Genomic DNA, 19,419 nt, shown 5'->3' with positions numbered 1-19,419 from the left:
AAATAGGTTTAAACTAAACTAAAGAGTCCGTTTCCTGGGCCTTGAACCAGTACTGTATGTCTTTGGGGAAGATCTAAAGAACGCTTCCACAGTGGAAGCGAACCCATGACTTTCCGGTCGCTAGGCGGACACCATACCCATTACACCAAGGCAACCTTAGAAAATGTTGATACCGTCATGGAAGGCGGCAACGCCAGCACCATCCGTTCAAAGATTTATAAAGAAAACACTATGCACACATAATTTCGATAAACAAATATTTATTAATCCTGCAGAATGGCACCTACCGAATTTTCGTCCATAGAAGACTCAACAAATGAGGGACAACAATTTTACATAAAAACAGTACGCAACAAAACAATTATAAGGTTTTGAGAACGAAATGATTGTCAATAAATGTACACGTGCGTCACAGACAAGATTTACAGGTATATGTAATTTCTTTAAAAATGTTATACTTATTAATTTACAATGAAGAAAGACATTATGCAAAAAATGGCAATGTGCTGTGTAAAAAACAAAGCATTAGCCATAATCTGACGATAATTGAAATGATATTATGATGATAACGTTGATAGTAAATGGCTGTGCTTTGGTAAATGATAATAAATCTATGACATGCATGGTGTCATCATAGGGAACATTCTGTCTATGACTTTGAGGTGAGCAAGCGATAAGTTCATTATGGCGTTTGCACAAACACTTTTAGATTTAAATAAGTCATGAAACGCTAAAATAAATAAATATTTAAAACGCATTTTAACACATGCATTAATAAAAAGTTTTCTAATATATACAAACGTAAAATACAACAATGGCATACAAATTGCGTCATCAAATAATTTCATCAATAACTAACCGATGGCATCCAATGACCATGATTATAATGAGATTTCAATAGAATTACAGTGTATATCACATTATTATATAACCACACAATAATTGCAATCCTTTCAATAATATTCAAGTGCATAATAACCCGTATTGTTAATTATCTGATAAAACGTTACATCGATATCGTTTGTTAAGTGCCGTTCTATATTCGTGTATATCATTTTTGCTAAATCATTGTCGGATAGAATTTAGTATAGTAACACTAATACTACAGTATATAAGGTATGAATAGCCTTAGCTATCTTAGTGTGTTATATTTAAATAAATAACATATTTGATGAATCTATGACCTTTGGTTTCCAAGGTTGTTATGTTTCCAAATTACAAACAAGTCCTTTTTAGTTGGATGCATTGTAGATTTGTTTGGTTTCCAAGCGCTTCATTTCGGTCCCAAATAAAAATACTAATAATATGCGGCGATACAGACAGTTTATACTTTGTCATACAAAATGATTGATTTAAGAATAAATATTACCAGTAAATGGTACATTTCTGAGATTCAAATACACTTACATTTTGGCACGTTGTTTTCAATATTTTGTTCAGTATATCAATATATGGATGTATAAAATCTAAAATTATTTTTAAAGAGTACTATACGTAATAAATAAATAATGCATTCAATGGACATTATTTAACGTATCACTACAACTACCACATATCAACATTTGCATAACAATTGTTTACAGTCGTTTCTAAAGTCCCTCATACAAATGAAATACACCACTGGATTTGCCATATTGTTAATAACAAACGAACGAAAAAATATATTATAAGCTCTTATGCCGTTAGGTGACATATCCTGTGTAAAGGTCGGATAAAACATTTGGAAAACAATGATAGCCAGGTGTGGTATAAATGACAAAACAAAAACCACAGTGAGCCAACAAAACATTGTTGTCAGCTCTCTAGCAACGCGGTCTATATGACAACTTCTGGTTGAGGCAGCACTTTCTAATGGCGCATGTGCTTTAGTTTGTCCACTGCTATTTTCCTGTGAAAACGACGTCTTTAAAAGACTTTCGGTTTTCGAACCTCGTCCGGGGAGTTTTGAAGTGTCCGACTCTTGTTCGCTCAAATAAGAGGTGCGCATATCTGACGGTGCACGCGAGTACCGACGTGAAAACGTCAAATGCCAGTTCAATTGTCGTCCAATTTTAATGTACAATATCACCAATATCACAAACGCTATTGAACAGATCATTAACTGGAACGGAAAATACACTTTGGGCCAAATTGTTTCCTCAAAGTGGTCCTCCACAAAACACTCTATGCCTGTGATATTGAACACTCCAGTGTTCACGGTTCTCTCACCGTACAAAACTACTGCAGGGATGGAGACAACGAATGCAAGCATGCACGATATCAGGCACATCATGTGCATCCGGGCTGGTTTCATTTCCACCACCTCAAAATTGCAGATGGCGCGGTGTCTTTCATATGCGATGAACACAAATATAAACACTGAGGCCGCGACTAGAAACACGTGCACACATCTGAACGTCTTGCACGCATAAACTGATGGGAATTCGTAAGGGTGATAGAGACTCACCAGCAGCAAGGGCATTCCAAAGCAACACGCAATGAGGTCAATGAATCCGAGCCATAAAATAAATACGCGCGAAAATGATTTCGGATACGGGAAGTAGATACGTAAGACTGCCATGTTACCGATGATACCTATGATCATCAACGTCATAATAATGGCAATCGCCGGAACGTGTAACGTTACCAAGGCGTCATTTAGCTCACGTAACGTAACATTCACGTCGAACATGTGATGCCAGCTTTTTGGAATTGAAGTAAACATCCTTCGCTATTCCGTGTTTACCTTCTACCTGAAAATACACAGTTTATACCGATTAATTTAGTATACTCCTCTATATATATATATATACAACGTTAATATTGTATGGTGTATTTTTCTTTGTCTGCTTTAATGTCAAAAAAGAGAACACATATGACGTAGTAAAAAACAAAAACTCTTGTCTAGTTCTTGTAAGATTTTTTGGCATTTTTACCTTAACGTTTGTATTAAGGTTTAGTGTTTTATCTATAAAGTACTTTTGTACTTTCCTAATTGACAAAATAGCATTTTTAGCGCAAACCTTGACCCGGTGTGTCGAAACTGCAAACAAAATTATATGCTGTACAGTATACCCATGATCGCATCACAAAAAAGTTAACGTTCTTGAGATTTTTAACATAAATAATTTTATAGTATATTCAGTAAATGTTTAGTCTAAATTCAGTAAAAGATTCATTGGTCTTGATCAAACTCAACCAAAGAGCAACCCGTGGATGTAAGAAATATATATTTATGTTATTGCCGAGTAATATTTCTTCAATATCAAGGAACAGCTCCCTTGACGAACAATCCACACATCCCATATTCATTCCCATGCTAGATCCGCATATAAAACATGTATTTGAGTAATTTTAACGCAATAGCCCAGTTACAGTGAAAGTTACCCAATATGCTATCTTATGGAAAGTTTTCATGGTAAGCATCTATTCCATATGCATACGACTATGCCTCAATTGCTTTTTTTTTCAGTGTTATTCAATTTTTGTGTTTTTATTAACAGCGATTTCGGCCACTACAGTCCAAATGCAGCTCTATCGAGGGTTGGCCAGAAGGTATATACATTTATATACAGTTTATTTCATTGCAATAGCATAATGTGTAATTGATTTATTGAGCATAAACTATTTTTATTGGTTTACTTAACGTAACCTTGATCTTCCCAACCAAATATGCAATATAAAGCTATGTCTGGATAAGATAAATAAGTATGTTTCACCAATCCCACAAAGGCTTCCAGGCGGAGGGGGGGGGGGGGTTAAGCAAGGTATCTTTAGAGGAAGGATCATTAAAATTTGCCTTATACTAAGGCCAAAGAATGAAAGCGATGTTTTGAATGCAATCAATAAACACTTATTTTATAAATCCAATATACAAGCATTAGTTTTTTATATCCAACATATTAAAGTCATTAAACGAATTTAAATACACATGTATATGTTCATAAACTCATTTAAATGATATATACTATTATTATATATTTCTTCAATAAAAACGCATCGATTTTTTACAGCAACTAAATGCTAGCTATTGTTATCACTATTAAAGTATATGTATTCGCGGTCTTACGCGTAGTTATGTCTAATGACCTGACAAAATGCAAACGTAAATCATTCAGATCAGCATTTACATAACATGTAACGATTGACATCGCTGCTGCAACCTAACAGTCATTTGTCTGAGTCATAAATTAATCATAACGTGCATTTCGCATGAAGGCAGTTTGTCAGGGAAGTTTCTCGATTTTGTTAGAAGGAATGTTTTAAAACAATCGTGCATTCGTTTGTGTAGGAAGCATTTAGAAACCTTAACAGAAAACACGTGTATTACCTGTAAATCTCGCAGGGCGATCAGAAAACCATGTCAGTTTCTCGCCACATCGTTTTCATATATGTTAACTGGGAAAAACGATCTTAATGCATGTGCGCAAAGTATAGTTTTTACACGTTCCGCTTCGAATGGTATTGCGTTCAAAATATAATTCGTTTAAAAAAACATTTCACTGTTTAGTCTACGCGGACAATACAGGTTCATCTGGGACGACACATTACGAACATGCATTAATTTGGGTTTTCCAAGATCGAGGCTTAAATGTATGTCCATATAAAGACACTGTACATAAAAAGTTATACAACCAAACAGAAAGATCGTATGTTTACTATGAAGTAAATCCTTTAATACGAGTCCATGGTTACGATAAACCAAAGAACTGTCGATGTGTTGATATTTTTGTGATAAAATCATTGCCATTCAAAGAATAGTTCCGGTTATTGAACGTTAATTGTAAAATTGCACAGTTTTGACGGGGATTGTACATCTCGTATAGCATACACTAAATCGGCAATTACATTTATTATTAATCGTTTTCCCATAAACTGCCTTACGTAGTTACGATATGTTTTAAACTTATCTACATGACGTAAAATGCATTCGGGGGAGTGTCGTTTGTGAGTATCTTATGCGGTAAATCAGATGTTTGACAAAATTTAAATAACATACATATGTATTATTGTATAATTGTACAAGCATTGTATCTATGAATAATTCATTCATTTATTCGCTAATTCATTCATGCATTCTAATGTATTTATGCATTTATGTATTTAGTAAATAGCGACTTTGTAATCCAGTACTATCCCATTTTAAACATATTGCGGAGAAGTAATATATCCTAAACTGCAATTAAATTATTTTTACTCTCACAGTTGTTGTCAATTTAGGGCAAAATGTTGATCCCATTCCGAACCAGGTCAGTGTCAAGATTGCACAGGTCCGTTCGCATGATTGTTTCGGGTGATTGCTGTGTGAATTTTAGTACTCAATCAAACCTTAGTTTGTGATAATGATTATGGGAAAATAACAAAGAAATCAGCACCTTTCTGAAGTATATAGCATAAAACACGTGCGTGAAATGCAAACAATATGTTATGGTTTAAATTGTAAGAATGCACGATATTTAATGAAGAAGGAAAGCAATCTTTGACAATCTAAAACCTTCATTAAGAAATGTATCACAAAGTATGACTTACATAGAATCATACTAGGATTTATATTTTTATTTCAAACCGTTCTTAAGTTTTAACGTAAATTCTTAGCAGAATGATTATCATCTACTATTAAGTTTTACTTTCACTATCATCAACACAGATCTACCATAACAATTGTCTACCAATCAGGTCAGGAAGTGCCAATCAAAAGAAGTGTTACAATCAACCATCGATTGATGAAGCATACAGGTTCACACGGGGCCATGTATGGCGTACCATTTGGGTCGAAAGTCAACAAGACCTACTAGGTAAAAAGAGAAATGTACATCGACGTACACAAATTATACTTCGACGTACAAATATGAAATGCACTTCGAAGTATATTTTTATACGTCGAAGTACAATTTGGACGTCGACGTACATGTGTGTACTTCGATGTACAATTTTCTAAACAGCCAATCAAAGCAGTCGTCTCTTGAGCCGCTTTTCCTTCAGATTTATTCATTATAAATTTTTAAAATCTCTTTTTTTAATTAAGGACAAAATAAATAAACATATCAAAATTGAAAAAAAACAAAAACAAAGAAGTTTCAAGTATTTAATGCATTGAAATAGATTATATACCAATGTGAAGAAGATTCAATGCTCCTTTTTTAAATTAAAATTATCAAGCATACTGTGAGTATTTATTGACCATGCGGGGCGGAGTATCACGGTCCAGCGCATTACTGTGAAGGAAATTCCCAACGGTAACCAAACAGTCCCTGGTTTGTTCGCATTTTGTGATAACCTTTATTTGCATAAGTCAGAGGATAATTCCGCGTCTCCAGGTCAATAAAAACGCACAATATCTATGAGTTAGCGGTCGATGGTCGCATAATTTGGTATCAATAATAATAAAAATAATGTTCAATGTCAAATATCTCTAAAAGCAACAGATGTAAGGCGTCTTCTGATTGGCTAACACTCAAGGGTCGGTAAAAACTGTACTTCGAAGTACAATTTTGTACGTCGACGTACAACAAAATGTACTTCGGCGTACATACTGTACGTCGACGTACATTTATCTTTTTACCTAATAGGTCTTGTTGACTTTCAACCCAAATGGTACGCCATAGGTCATTGGCGCGTTGGGAATGTGTGCACAAGGCGGTAAGACAACATTGCCTAGGGGTTAATCTCCACTTGCGAGTAATTTAGCGCTTATCCCCTTGTTATCAGGGACAATGAAACACATCTGCTATTGATGGAAAAAGTAATGTGGTCCGTTTATGGTAGAAAAATGTGAGGTACGCCCATTTGTTTTAAATATATAACTCGGCAGCAAGTTGGGGTCCCGGGTCCCGTGGCCTGTGTACGGGCATGTTGCACTTGAGATGGCGCGCGACGAGCGAACATCTTTATATATAAGTGATTGATCGCTCCCATCGATTAAGTCCTCGGTAGCCACCCAGTTCAAATTATATGAATATTTGTATCAATTAAGATCACAAAAATATTGGCAAAAACTTATCATGTGATATATCTGGCTAAAAATTCAGCTATTACCAAAGGAAATTCTTCAATGCGAATGTCTGTATTAATTAATTGATTCAGTCCAGCTGTTATTCTTGTATCTTCGTTCACTCATTCATTCGAGCGATTCGTGTAAGTTAACTACATGCCGATGAAGCAATGCATGGTAAATCTTGCTGTTTTTCAGATTAACAACGAATTAATCACTTCTACATTCATTTTCTCGTAAAATAATTATAATGTTCATGCATTCATTAATTCACAGATTTATTAACTAAGTATGCTAAAGGATTATGCATTAATAACATGTTTTATCCCCAGTATTATATATTTCGAAGCAAGTAAAAGGGTGCAGTATGCAGGGCACGTTTTGTGAAATGCATCATTCATGTGTATACCAGTGGCCTACATAAAGACATGCAATATCTTTGCGGTTTATCAGATGTTTGCATTGCGTCATAAACTAAGCAACCCAACAATTACAGATTCAATTCGTGCATATAGACATTAAACTCCCCAAACGGGCGTTCTTCTATTCAAGTTTTGTTTAGGATATATATATTCTTTATTTCCTCCGATATCGAAGATTCGAACAACATAGTTATACAATAATAACAAAGCATGTTTAACATAGAACGAGTTGTATGATTTACAAAATATGTAATTATGAATAAATATACAAACAAAAATTCTTAATGCCATCATGTCAGCTGTTGTCAAATTTACAATATCGCATACCAAAGTTTGTAAACTTATAAAGCTGTTCTAATTTGAAGTTTGTTATCTAAATTTCTCAATTATACTTTACATGTCATGAACTTGACCGCTTATATAGATAATAAAAGCAAACGCAAACCGGTAACAAACAAATGCACCTTGCCCATCAACACAAATTCACATACGTCACTCGATAATCATAATTAGTATTACTTGTATTCATTGTATTGTACATGTAAACTGCTACATGTGATGTTTCATTCATGTTTAGTTTAATTAACAGGTCTGTCATTGTCTGTATACACTGAATGTACATATTTAATCACATCAACATTTGAAGTATATCTATTTGATAATCCATTTTAATTCTGCCACTATAAAATGCACAGTCAAATTTCTTCACTTAAATTATAGAAAATAGCGTGAAACTGACAATAGCAACGCTCAACTTGTCAGCTTAGCCTACTTTAAGCCAGAAGTTGAGTAATATATGTTTACATGTTAATATATAAACTTTGATTATTATTACTTACAGATTCGATATAAATAATCCATCCCATCCACCAACAAACTCAATTATGCAGGATTCTGATACGCATGTTTCAATATAAAGTAATTCCGCTCGTGCATCCATAATTGCCACTTCATGTAATTAGCTTAAACCACAATATCAAGTGTTACCATTGCGAATATTTTAAGCCTTCAGACGCGTTGTATTTATTTATTAAATTCGCAATAAAGAAACCGACGAAACCCAATACTACAGTGATCTTCTCAGTGTTAACACGATCGAGAATGAGGTTTTTAAACAAAGCGTCGGTCGGCACAGCGGTTTTTCTCTTATCAATATATTGGTAAAACGTATTTAGTACGGTGTTCCGTTAGTCCAGTCATTCTTTCGCACTGTTGATCTATGTTTTAAAAGGGCGATAATGCAAAAATACGATACGATGGAGCGAAATCACGATGCGTGAAAACGAGATTACGTTTGCGAGAACGCGGTATAAGGATGCGAAATCGCGATGCTTTTTCAAAGGTCGAAAATGCGAGAACAAGTTCCGAGAACACGATAATAAAATTGCAAATTCGGTATTCTCGCAAAGTCGCATCATGTTCGCGATTTCGCATGCTTACACCATCACATCTTACCCTTACAATCTCGAAAAGTGTTCACGCAGTTACATACAAAACAATACAATTGTTAAGGCATGTTTTTTATGATAATATCCACAAACGGTATGGTTTTCACACACATCAAAAAAGGCCATCATCGCAACCAAGATATTTAAAATAAATATAGTAATTCGAGACAAGCACACGTGCTCCTTTCTAGCAAAATAAATACAATAAAATGACAAATTCACCAGTGTTAAAAAAGAAATCAAAATGACAGCAAGAAACGTGAAATATAAAAAGAAATGTAGCGATGAGATATTTACGGTAGTATACGTATAAAGACGCAAAATTCGCAAGGGGTTATGGATCAATCAGTCATGTACTGGGCGAAGACAATTCAGTCTTATAGCAAAAGGATTAACCCATTTATGCCTAGCGTCTAGAAAAAAAGGCCATGGCAAACGGCGTTGAAACATGTGAGACGCCGCATGATGCGGCGTCTCATCAGGGTCTGCGCTGTTTGCTTAAAGGAATTTCTGTAATAAATATTCTAAATATAGAAATAAGTATACTAGACATCCCTAATTTTGGAAATAAATTGATCCAATTTAGAGGGATGGGAGAGTCCACTAGGCATAAAAAGATTAACGCGATTACCAGTTATGTGGTCGTTGTGTAAAGTAGTGAGAGCGATACATGTCAATTCGACGAGCACAAGCTGTCTACAACTATGGAAGGCAATACGAGCGTGCACAATATGTGGCCAACACATACGGACATTATAGGTAATTATTACATTTTGCTTGTCAAATGGATCTCAGACTTAATTATATATATATATATATATATATATATATATATATATATATATATATATATATATATATATATATATATATATATATATATACCAATATATAGTGCCAGTTACGCGGTCTCGGTAGTTTTCAGACTGTACTTACGAGGTCAATATAAAAAACGGGGTCTATATACAACCCCGCATTCTAGGCTCCTTTAATTACTATGAGGGGGGTGTAGGGGAGGTAATGCAATCAAATCTCACAATAAGGTCTTAAATCGAAAACCACAATCACGTCTGAAATTGAAATTGTATATACCTCGCAAATAAGTTCGCTATATATTTCCTTGTATAAGACGTTAAATAAATGACGTATTTATATACAATAATATAGTAGGTACCCCTATATACCTTAATTCGTGTTTATATCGGATAAAAAAGGGTATGGAGATACATGTATTTAAAGTGGGAACCCCATAACCTATTTCTAAATCAGAGACCCCGTAACTGGCCATATGTGTGAATATATATATATATATATATATATATATATATATATATATATATATATATATATATACATATATATATATATATATATATATATAAATACTTAAAATACTTAAACGTACCAGGTCGATATTAGACTGTACCCGAGTTGTATTCCCGCCCAAAATCCGATGTCGTAAAACGCACTACCGATTATCGTAAAACGATATTGTTAATCTTAAACAAACTTCTCTTTAAAAAAATGCACCAACATGTTTTTGAGTACGAGTATCGATAATATAGAGGCCATTTAACAGAAAATTTGACATAAACATAATTAATTTTTAAATAAGCCGACAACGACCGATTCAGCGTTGAAATTCACGGGTACGTTTTAGTAAATTAACCGTACCCGGGGTACATGTAAGTATAATTAAGAGTAACCGGGGTTCATGTAAGTAGTACCCGAGCCGACAATGACCAATCGAGCCCAAGTATACCAGGTACAAAGTCCAACGGGTTGACGATGACATTCACTGTGTAGGCATCGATATTGACGTGGCAAGGAAAATGATATCAGACCTGGAACATGGCAACAACAATTAAAGAAAGGATACGAACTATATTCAATACAAATACATTTGCAATGACTGAAACGAGGAAAAATGCATACACATATTGAATGACCTCATGTTGAAGAAGCTTAAAATGCCTATGGAAGCGGTTGGTGCTGTGGTATTCGAAAGTCTGCACATGGTAGACCATAAAAAAAAACGTAAAGAGGAACTATCGGAAACGGCGGCGATGAGAGGCACCGAAGTGTGCAAGTTCTAGTGTGGTAACGACATAGAGCATGTTCGCGGGAGTAGAAGAAACCTCATTGGAACGCCTTTTTACGTGACAGAACTACTAAATCTGAAATTAGACCGCGATACACGATATTCGGATAATATTGCCGATATTTGAATAATAAATTATCATGCGTTGCCGCGACTGTCGCGCAAAATATCGTGCGTCGCCGCGACTGTCGCGCAAAATATCGTGCGTCACCGCGACTGTCGCGCAAAATATCGTGCGTCGCCGCGACTGTCGCGCAAAATATCGTGTATCGCTTCGTGTGTCGTGGCTCGCGTTCAAAGGGCGACGCACGAAACACGAAGCGACGCACGATATTTAACACGATATATCGCCTTTTAGCTACCTACAGAAGGGCGATATATCGTGTCAAATATATCGTGCATCGCCGCGACTTTCGCGCAAAATATCGTGCGTCGCCGCGACTGTCGCGCAATATATCGTGTATCGTTTCGTGTGTCGTGTGTCGCCCTTGATGAAAGAAGGGCGATATTATAGATCTATCTTGATTCCGTAGTATTGGGTGGGGCGCATCGAAACGGGAGGTCCCAGGTTTTATATATTTTTATTACAGCGGGATTTATTTATTTTGTTATAAATAGGGGTATTCCACTACGACCCGATTCCCCACGATTTGTCCCGATTTCCAATATTATGAGGTCGGGGACATTCGTAACTCAATCGGCGAAGGTCCTAACTCATTTGTAGCTAGTCGCAGGCGAGTCGTGAGCTCCCAAAAAATCGCGGCCAGTATTTAAACGTGTCTAAAATTTGACCAAGACCTCCAAGACTGAATTTAATCGCAGTTTACTCGTAACAGTGTCGTAGTGCGTTCTTGGGCGTCGTAATGGAATCTTAGGTAATTCGTGACTCAATCGGGGAATCGGTGATCAAGTGATTTGTCTACGAATCATTTACGACTTTGTCAAGACTCTCAAGAGTTCACCCCGATTGAGTTGCGAGCCCGCTAAGATTCTCGCGATTTAGTTACGAAACAGTTACGATTTTGAAAATAATGATAAAGAAATAATATTTTTCCATCATGTTTTGTTGTCGAATAACCCACAGTAAGGAGTATAGATGCGTAGGAATTAAATCACAAATGCGGAGCACGAGTGCTTCAATGATAACACGAATCTATACTCCTTACTGTGGGTTATTCGACAACAAGCCATCATAGAAAAATATTATTTCTATTCTTACACGATTCTGATTGATTTGCTTCAAGCTTTTGGACGTGAACTATATTTTTCAATACTCCGCCCTTCTTATTACAAAGTTCACTATTTAGTGACGTCATTGAATTGTACAAACATTTGACGTCGTTTTCATTCATAAATATTTTGCAAATTACGTCACTTTATTTTATGCTTTCCGGTGGTTTATAGAGAAATATCAGTGAATTAAAACTGATAATTTCACTGTTTTAAACAATGAAAATTATCAGTGAAAATTATCGATAATTTTCACTGTTTATGTTAAATGACGTCATTTTTTTGACGAAATGACGTCATTTTCCCAGCGAAATTCTTTAGTTAAACTTTTTAACAATGTATATAAACTGTGAAAAAAGCTTAAAATAAAAAGAAAATTTGTTGGGTTCGGTGGATTATCGATTTTAATTCACTCGTGATCATATAAATATATATTTTCACTCGTGGCTGCGCCACTCGTGAAAATATTATATTCTCTGATCACTCGTGAATTAAAAGTGATAATCCACCGAATCCAACAAATATCCTCTATTTCATTGAGAACAACACTCATAGAAACTTAATGACGTCACATGTGTTAATTCTTCTGAAAAGCTGACATGCTATAAATGTTTTCTTAATAACGTTTCTTAACAAACAAATTCTTATTCGGAACTATTTTCGAAACATTAAGCTCCGCCCATAATTTATTGCAGAATAACCCACACTTTATTTCCTTCTTTGTCTATAGAAAACAAGTCGCGTGCCGTGTTAGAATCAATATCAGTAGATATTGGCGCCGAATTCATGGGTGCGTTCGGTGAGGTCCTAGCTTAGTCGTGACCGATCTGCATCGTTCGTAGTACAGTCGCAGTAGATTCTTACACATCGTAGTGAAGTCGCGACCCTATTCGCAAGACTTCAACCGAACCCCACGATTCGTCGTAACTCAATCGTACCACTGTCGTAACTGAATCGCAGACTGTCACGAGTCTTCCCGATTCAATAAATGTGTAATAGCGATAGAAGTTGAGTATCGGTCGTTAAAAATGCCGTTAAATATACCAACAATTATATCTTAATATGGCCTTATCTGGATATTTTGTTTCAGCAATCACGAATGTCAGAATACCTATTGAGTTTACAAACAATAGGCACGGTTAATCATTGTAGACATTTTAAGAGTAGCAGAACTGTGCGTATTAAATGGAAGAATTTCTCCGTAATATGACTATTTCACGTCAATTTCTAGTAAAAGAAAGCAGTGGTAGACTACATATTTATCCAACACTCGTACAACGATCGATTTAACAGATTCGAGGTAATACCGTTAAAGAGCTTAGCAATAAACCATAAACCGGATTGCGCAATGCCTGGCCGGCCACTCTGTACTTTGTTGTGCAATTACTGTTAAAACTTACATCAATAATGCAAAAAACAGAGCAAACGAAACGTGCACCGATAATAATAATTGTGTCTTGTTCTGATAAAACGGGGCATAATGCATGTGGGGAAAGTGTCGTCCCAGATTAGCCTGTGCAGTCCGCACAGGCTTATCAGGGACGTAACTTTCCGCTTAAAATATATTTTCGGTAAAAAGGGACTTTCTTTAAACGATAAATACCATTAAAGCGGAAAGTGTCGACCCTGATTAGCCTGTGCGAACTGCACAGGCTAATCTAGGACGACACTTAACGCACATGCATTATGCCCAGTTTTCTCAGAACGCGACTCTTATAATCCAACCAATGGGAAGCGGTATAATTACGACTCAATACGAGCGCAGTTTATCGAAAAAAGGATTATGATCGATAGAATACAAACGTGTTATTTGTACCAACGTAACATCGATAATTTATAAAGAGAGGTGTGTAACTTATAATTAGAAACACTTCTTAAACAATTAAAAAAGATTATTATGTCCAAACGATAAAAAAGGAATTCCGCCATCAGCCGAAACCGTAATGAAGCAGTGACCTTGACTCTCTTTTCAAAGATGTGTGTGAGCGTGAACATGCATTTCTAAAGTGTAACAGTAACAAACGCAACAAACTTGAATACGTGCGCATGTATATTTTAAAGCAACGTCGTTTTGTACGTGAAATTTAACGATATAAGCGGTAGTATGAAAGGGAAAAACAAATTGAACTTGAAACTATATGCACGGAAAACCCAAAATAATTTTGGCGCCATATTTAACGCTATGCCTTCGACGAGACTCCAAAATACCCATGTTAACAGTCGACAAGGACGGTAACATTGTAACCGAAAATGAAAGTTTCCTTAAAAATTTGGGAGGGAGAATTAAAAAAAACGTTTAAAAAAAGGCAAAAGCATTCGAAGATAATAACTTTGATGAACAATTTTACGAGAACATTAAAACGGTTTAGGTTGAAACTTGAACAACAGTTCACAGAGGCTGTAAATGTAAATGACGCTCAACCAGGCTCGATGCTCAACGCAACAAAGGTGTGTTATTTCCAAGTTAATGAGGTCCTTTCCGAGCCAGAGGCTACACTATGTGTGCACCTGGAGCGTGCCCCAGCACTCCTACCTAATTGACTTACTAAATCACGATAGTTGGGAAGATTTTTGATTTATAACTGTATTGACGCCTTCAGAGGAAAGTATGTAATGAAAAATATCCATTTTGTAAATAAAAATCTAAATTTGAAACACGTCAAAATGCGATGAAAACACCACGCTGTATAATGTTCATCGGCAAACACATCATGCGTGCTTGTCGACTCGTTGAACCAGTTTTTACTTATATATGTAGCGGTGAACAGAGTGAAACACAACAATTTTGTATTTCCAAGCTTGTTAAACAAATAATTTTATCCCACTTTTACAGCGAATTCGGTTGATTAAAGCCCCGTTGATTAAATATCATCTATAATCAACGGCAGGAAATGACGTCAATATTTCGACGAAATGACGTCATAAATCCAGCGAAATTATCCAGTCAAACTAATTTTGTTTAAACAAAAAGGTTTACAAAATAAAAAGTGGGATAAATAAAATAATAGATTAGTGTTGATTATAGATGAGGTTTATCATGCTCGACACGAAAACGAAAAAGCACTCGCCAAGGCTCGTGCTTTTTGTTTTCTAAGCCTCGCATGATAAACCTGATCTATAATCAACACTAACCTATTATTCTCTATGTATTCGGTTGGCGTTCGTTCTGATGAAATTTATGCGAAATAAATGCGGCTTAGAAATATACAGAAATATATCCGCAACATTAGTCATAACTCTTTGAGTTTAATGACGATCATCGACGCCGACGCCGCTTATCTTTTTAATGTTTTTTTTTTGCAAAAGATAGATCCGATCCTGGCAGGACTCGAACCTGCAATCTCCTGATCCGTAGTCAGGCGCCTTATCCATTGGGCCACAGGACCTTGACAAAGCAAAGAACAACAATGCCTTCATGAACTTTTTTGCACGTGTATTTGTCGTTCTAGAGGATTTCGTGTTTGCGCCATTTAAATCAGCAAACTCGCAAAAACAAAATGTCATAATCAAAAAGCTAACGGCATTAAAGTCTATTGTAAAGATACAGGGAAGTTTCGTCTGAAGTTAATGTAAAAGTAACAGTTCACTGAATGAAAATCTCAAGGGCTATCAAACCGAAAAAAATAAGTATAAGTACAAATATTATTATGTAAACAAGACATGATGAAATATTGCAAATCACCCTATATCAATCGGATAATCAGAAACAAGTATCAAGGGAGCTTGGTAAATTGCGAGCAAGCAAATTTCAAATGTTATTTCTGATTGGCTGGACGTTTATGTATGCTCTGAATTAAATTTGGAGAAAAATAGGTCCCTACAGATCTGTGAGTTGTTTGTTTGTTGAAGTGATGAAATAAATATTTCTCCGAACTATAACAGGCTCCTTTGAGATCTTTGTACTAAGTTGTAATTACCGTTATCATTGCATCATTTTTATTCCAGAGACAAAACGACGTTTTTTCGGAAGCGAATGTAAAAGTTATATCTTAGTTTTTCCTGTTTTGTTTATTACTTCTCATTATACTGTTACGATTGTTTCATTTCATTTAAGCAAAAAGAAAAATTTCGTTGTTGTTCTTTTGATGTTGTTTTTGTTGTTGATTTATTTACCGACAACGTAAATTGCGCAAATGATTACATGGACGCTGTTTTTTTTAGCACACGTTTTGAAGTGTTTAATCTATATTCAAACGATTAAAAGAATTTCAAATAATATGCAACATTATTTTGCAGATTAATATCAAAATACTATAATTTTACCCGCCTCTCTTGCCGCCCCAAATCGCAAGGTAAATGTTTGCCGTCACAAATTTCAACGATATTAAAACCATTAAAAAATCGCCAGTCTCTTGCAAGAAACAAGACAATTATTTCTTCTTTACAACTATCTCAAGTTCATGTAACGTACCCGATTAATTAATACATTGAAAAGTATGTTATCACAACATCCAATACGACGAGTTTCACCAAGTTAAAACACTTCACTAAGTTTGCGAACATTTGGTTAAAAAGTTTGGAAATATCGCACGGTTCGCTCAAATCGAGCGTCTACTGGTATCGTTTATTTGGTTTATATTAAGAACGAGGCTCTCGTGATGCGTCATACGCATGCGCTCCGAGTATTTTGTTCATTTATATTAATACGCTTTAAAAGAAATGCAAACACAACCAAAATGAGAAACATCACGTATATCCTCATATTAAAGTTTTACTTCCACTAAAATAATACAATGTATCCATATTAAATATTTCATTGGTCTTTTCATTAGACTCCACATAAATTTCAAAGTGAAGCAGACGACGGCGCTATTGTAAACACAGCAGTCTCATTAATTTATTTCTTTTGCAAAAATACTTTGACTTTTTTCCGGTTCTCAAATAAATGTTGCATGAAAAAATCTAGCATAAGAACTGTACCCGCACATCGCATCAGGTGATTTACATGTTCGGTGGTAATACCCCGTTGGTTGGGTGACTTTCAGCTCAGAATTTTTCAAGGGGTAACGTGGACACCATATTGCAACAAGCTGAGTCATATACCAAAATGAGCGTGATAGCCTGAGGTTTACTAAGCCACCGGCATAAATTGGCATAAATGGTGGCGAGCTAAGATATCCAAGATGGCCGCCAAGATGGCCGCCATTTCTGTTTGTACTGAATAGTAATCAAAACATAGGGATACGTTTTGATATAAAAATGAAACAAATTAATCTACTGGTGGAAATTGTTTATATTAGAAGTACTCAAAATGTGATGCATTCAGGTCATCTTCGAAGGTCAAGTTCAAGGTCATATCAAAGTTCAAAGGTCAAAAAACAGAAACATTATCGATCTTACCACATATTTTCACTTTTTGGCAAAATATATAAAAGGTATTCAAGGTTATTTTGTATCAAACCGAAGGGCATTTACTGTACTTTATGTTTATGCAAACGGTACAACAATTTTGTTCCCATGGAAACGAAAGTTATGTCTTCAAAATGACGGCGATGTGATTATTACATTGAATAGTGGCCGCCAAAACTTATTAATGATCATAACTATGTAAATATCCCCTCAAATTTGATTATTTGCGTGGCTACACATAGGTTAAAAGGGACAAAGAACACATTAAGATCATCAGACATTGTATAAGTTTATTATATTACACACAAATCTAACATGGCGTCAACAATGGCCGCCAAGATGACCACCTATTAATGATCATAACTATGTAACTATCCACTCAAATATTATGAATTTGGTGTCTATACCTACGTTTAAAGGGGCAAATAACACATAAAGATCATCACACATGTTTAAGTTTACAATAGTTCACACAAATCCAACATCGCTTCTAAAATGGCCGCCAAGATGACCGCCAAGATGGCCACCAAAACCTATTTATGAGCATAACTATACAAATATCCACTCAAATTTGATTATTTTGATTGCTCAGGGGATTTTCTGCCTATTTTGGTAAAAGGAGTCTGACCAAACTGGGAATTTTTTATCGACAAAATTGGCCATTTTGGGAATTTTTGCTTCGATGAAACGGCTCATTTGGGGAAAAATTGAAAATTTATCATGCTTAAATAATTCAGTGGTTTAACAAATGAATTTGTTTTTATTTGTTATTTTGTCTTCTTTATATAAACAGATGCAATATTGGACATGTTCAACGTTTATTCAAGTACTGCATTTTTGTTTTTCAGTTACAGTTACACTCTGAGATAAGAACTGAACAGTTAAAACCTTATAGCAGATATTTTTAACCAAAACAAACCACTGGTTAGTCACACAAGTTATAAGACACTTAAAAAATAAATATGTATTTTTTTTGGAAATTGGGATTTTTTTTTTAATTTCGGTTTGGGATCAGGTCCGTTTGCTTTCGTAGTGCCTCCGTTTTCCGGAGGCGCAGGCAGTGCTGAAAACCCCCTGTTGCTATACATAGGTTTTAAGGGGCAAAGAACACGTTAAGATCGTCAGACAGTGTTTAAATTTATAATATTACACACAAATCCAACACGGCGTCCAGAATTGCCGCCAAGATGGCCACCAAAGCCGATTAATGATCATAACTATGTAATTATCAATTCAAATATTATGAATTTAGTGTCTATGCCTAGATTTTAAGGGGCAAATAACACATAAAGATCACCACACATGTTAAAGTTTACAATAGTTCACACAAATCCAACATCGCGTCTAAAATGGCCGCCAAGATATCCGACAAGATGGCCGCAAAGATGACGCCAAATCCTATTAATGATCATAACTATGTAAATATCCACTCAAATTTGATTTTGTTTGTGGCTTTACATAGGTTTCAAGGGGCAAAAAACACATTAAGATCATCAGACATTGTTTAAGTTTATTATAAAACACACAAATCCAACATGGCAACCAAATGGCCGCCAAGATGGCCACCAAAACCCATTAATGATCAGAACTATGTAACTATCCCCTCACATTTGATGATTTGGTGTCTATGCCGAGGTTTTGAGGGGCAAGGAACACATTAAGATTGTCAGACATAGTTATAGTGTATTATGTTACACAGAAATCTCACATGGTGTCCAACGACACAATACGTAGGACCACAGGTCTATTACTTTTGACGTGATGCTTGTTATGTGAAACGCCATAGTTTGGAACTGCCGTGATTTCTGGATTTTGACAAGAGGATCGATATTTTTCAGCTTCATGCAACACTGAATTGGCAAGAAATGATGCGTATCTTATATCAGAAAAGCCAGTACC

At 35.5% G+C, this 19,419-nt stretch overlaps 1 protein-coding gene and 1 non-coding gene across 2 annotated transcripts; both read right to left on the bottom strand.

The window, feature by feature from the left end:
- Positions 1-243: 243 nt before the first annotated feature.
- LOC127858426 (alpha-2Db adrenergic receptor-like) lies at positions 244-8,527 on the bottom strand. The gene is made up of 2 exons (XM_052395583.1): positions 8,232-8,527; positions 244-2,732 (listed from the first exon to the last, which is right to left on the bottom strand). The coding sequence occupies exon 2, from the start codon at positions 2,702-2,704 to the stop codon at positions 1,556-1,558; it is 1,149 nt and encodes a 382-aa protein (XP_052251543.1). The 5' UTR covers positions 2,705-2,732; positions 8,232-8,527; the 3' UTR covers positions 244-1,555.
- A 6,957-nt stretch (positions 8,528-15,484) lies between these two features.
- Positions 15,485-15,557, bottom strand: Trnar-acg (transfer RNA arginine (anticodon ACG)). The gene has a single exon. It is a non-coding gene; the product is annotated as a tRNA-Arg (tRNA).
- Positions 15,558-19,419: the final 3,862 nt, after the last annotated feature.

This window comes from Dreissena polymorpha, chromosome 14 (genome assembly GCF_020536995.1).
Source record: "Dreissena polymorpha isolate Duluth1 chromosome 14, UMN_Dpol_1.0, whole genome shotgun sequence".
NCBI classification, from domain to species: domain Eukaryota; kingdom Metazoa; phylum Mollusca; class Bivalvia; order Myida; family Dreissenidae; genus Dreissena; species Dreissena polymorpha.
This window is presented reverse-complemented; position numbering and strand designations above follow the sequence as displayed.